At 41.2% G+C, this 2,500-nt stretch overlaps 1 protein-coding gene across 1 annotated transcript in view; it reads right to left on the reverse strand.

The window, feature by feature from the left end:
- Positions 1–2,500, reverse strand: part of LOC101849256 (fibrocystin-L) — a gene marked incomplete in the record, with an annotated part of 72,819 nt that overhangs the window by 55,933 nt on the left and 14,386 nt on the right. Inside the window, 5 exon segments of the mRNA XM_013087159.1 lie at positions 107–265; positions 919–1,036; positions 1,431–1,590; positions 1,808–1,884; positions 2,238–2,479. Of these exon segments, the coding sequence (XP_012942613.1) occupies positions 107–265; positions 919–1,036; positions 1,431–1,590; positions 1,808–1,884; positions 2,238–2,479 (756 nt within the window).

Raw genomic sequence — 2,500 nt, forward strand, 5'->3', positions numbered from 1 at the left:
ACCCCAACATATTTGGGATTTCGACGAGCTTGTCAAAGAACTATGTCATACAGAACAAAAATATTAGGAGTAACGTTATGAATGTACAACCCCGTGTCCCAGTTACCTTGCGGGGATCTGGATGAGATGGACAAGGTGACCACATGGTTGGGTCCAGAAGTAGAGGAGGTCAGTTGCACGTCCACCTTGAACGGGATGGTAGGCAGCTCCATGAGCTCACTTGCGACATCCTTTCCGGAAGTGAGGCTGTCCAACGTCATGGGTTCTGGTGTTTGCAAAACATAAGGACATTGCTTTTGCTTTTGTTCAAACATGCAATACATAATGAGAGATCAACTTGAGATAGCGTAATGAATTCCGGTTGAAACATAATTTGTTTTCATATTAATCTATATACAACGATAGCCGACAATATTTCGAAAGTTTTGTTGAGGTCACAGATTGTGCATGCTCACCCCTTTCCTTCTGTTTTTTTCCCTCATCAAACCCATGAAGAAGATCACATGCAAAGACATACTTTTACTCCTTCACACGCTATCTCTCTCTCTCTCTCTCTCTCTCTCTCTCTCTCTCTCTCTCTCTGTCTCTCTCTCTCTCTGTCTCTCTCTCTCCCCCCCCCTCCTCTGTCACTCAAAGTAGCAAACACATACCGCAATCCCCTTTTCCGTGTCTTGAATTTTTTTTTCGAAACTCATCGTGAGTTCAAATGTTTTACTTTTGATGACAAAAGTTTTAAAAAGAAATTCTTTCGACCATGTTCTAAATCTCAATGCAGGTGCTCTACGACACTGTTCTTTCAGCGACTGGCCAGAATGTCTTGTGCTCTGAAGGTCCCATTATGAAAAACGATTATTCTGTATTTTTGAGTGGATCATACTCACAGCGACATGCACTTTTAGCTCTAAGATTTTTGCTCACTTGTGCTCGCTCCTTCGAAAGTCAAAACAACGTATGCGCTTGGGTTTCCAGTCAGTGTCAGTTCCTGAATATCCTCCTGTGTTGAGCTTGGTGTTCCCGATGACGACACTGTAAAAGTCTGAGAAAAAAACACCCCAAGGAATAAGTTATGAACTCTATGTTAATCCTACAAGCCAATTCCTTAAACATCTTCTTGTTCTTTTTCACAGGACTTACAGTTTTCCCGCACTCAATCCACGTAAATTTATTTTGTCCTCTTTCAGAGATAACTAGATTACTGATGATGTCTGGTGAAAATTTGACTTTTCTTTTCAGGGTCTGTTTCGAAGCTCGAGGTGAAATCGGAAAATAAACAGTGGACGACGTAAGTCTAAGAAAAGAGAGTAGGCCTATATTATTTACACTGAAGGCATCAAATTTAATTGCTTTGAATCTCTCAAACCAGAAACAGAGAAGGTAACCCGGGGGAGGGGGGCATATGCATGGACAAGTCACTTGACTTATTATATTACCAGTATTTCTTGGGTGACTTCTGAAGTGAATTTCAGGTCCTGGACTTCATGTTCCGCCATTCCAGTGTCTTCCTCAGTGATTGAAGTCTCCATGAGGTGAGCCACCAGAGCCACATAGGAATCAGCATCGGAACTGCCGTAATGTATTTCAGTGTAGTACCTAATTGGTGGAGAAGAAATTGCAATTTGCTTCAACCCTGAGAGCAAAATGGTTTGACATTTTCAGAAAATACTCAATCCTTTCACAGCCACCAACGTTTAGTACTTTTCAATACTTTCTAAATAAGGTTGTAGTTTCTCTTTTACACCAATAACAAAACTTTCTGAAAGCATTCTGAAGGGAAGCCTCTAAAAGAGTATTTAATTTCATTTCTTACTTTTGTCCTGCAGTAAGACTTCGTTCTGCTGTTTCCTTTCCTGTGCAACTATCTCCGGAATCAGTAAGGATCAAGGCCTGTAGATTGCAAAAAAGATGGGCTTGTATTGGGAACAAGTGCAAAATTGATGATAAACCTAATTTTTCGACATTTATTTGTATTGTACGTGGTAATAGGGGAAAACGACTAGAAAAATAGGTATACTTATTCAGTTTTATCAAGTATGCCCCCCCCTCCCCCAAGTCTTGTCTTTCAGAATTGCTACTGTTGCAGCGAAAAAAATGTGTAAATGTAACTCACTTACATTTATACACAAAATGGACGAAAATTCAAATAAACGAAAAGCAGGCTTGTGTGTGCCAGTCCACCTTAAAATACTTTTATACTTGATCCATTTTCTGTTAACTGTCAATGATGTTGGTACATGTACCTTATTGTTGGGGTTTTCGTCCGTGCTCAAGTACACTTGGGCTGTGGACTTGGCTTTCACGCAGAACTTGTAAGGTCCAGAATAGATGGGAACAAAGAAGCCGACCATCTGGATGGCGTGATCGGGCCAGTTGCTAGCTTCCCATCGACTCTGGTCCACGTGCTGGATTGCAGCCGTGTTTCTGTTGATGCTGGAGGCGTCTGTGGTTCCATTCTCCATGTAGACATAGAAGCCTCTACTTCCTAAGAAAAGCATACCAAGAC

This window comes from Aplysia californica, unplaced genomic scaffold, assembly GCF_000002075.1.
Source record: "Aplysia californica isolate F4 #8 unplaced genomic scaffold, AplCal3.0 scaffold00002, whole genome shotgun sequence".
Lineage (NCBI taxonomy): Eukaryota > Metazoa > Mollusca > Gastropoda > Aplysiida > Aplysiidae > Aplysia > Aplysia californica.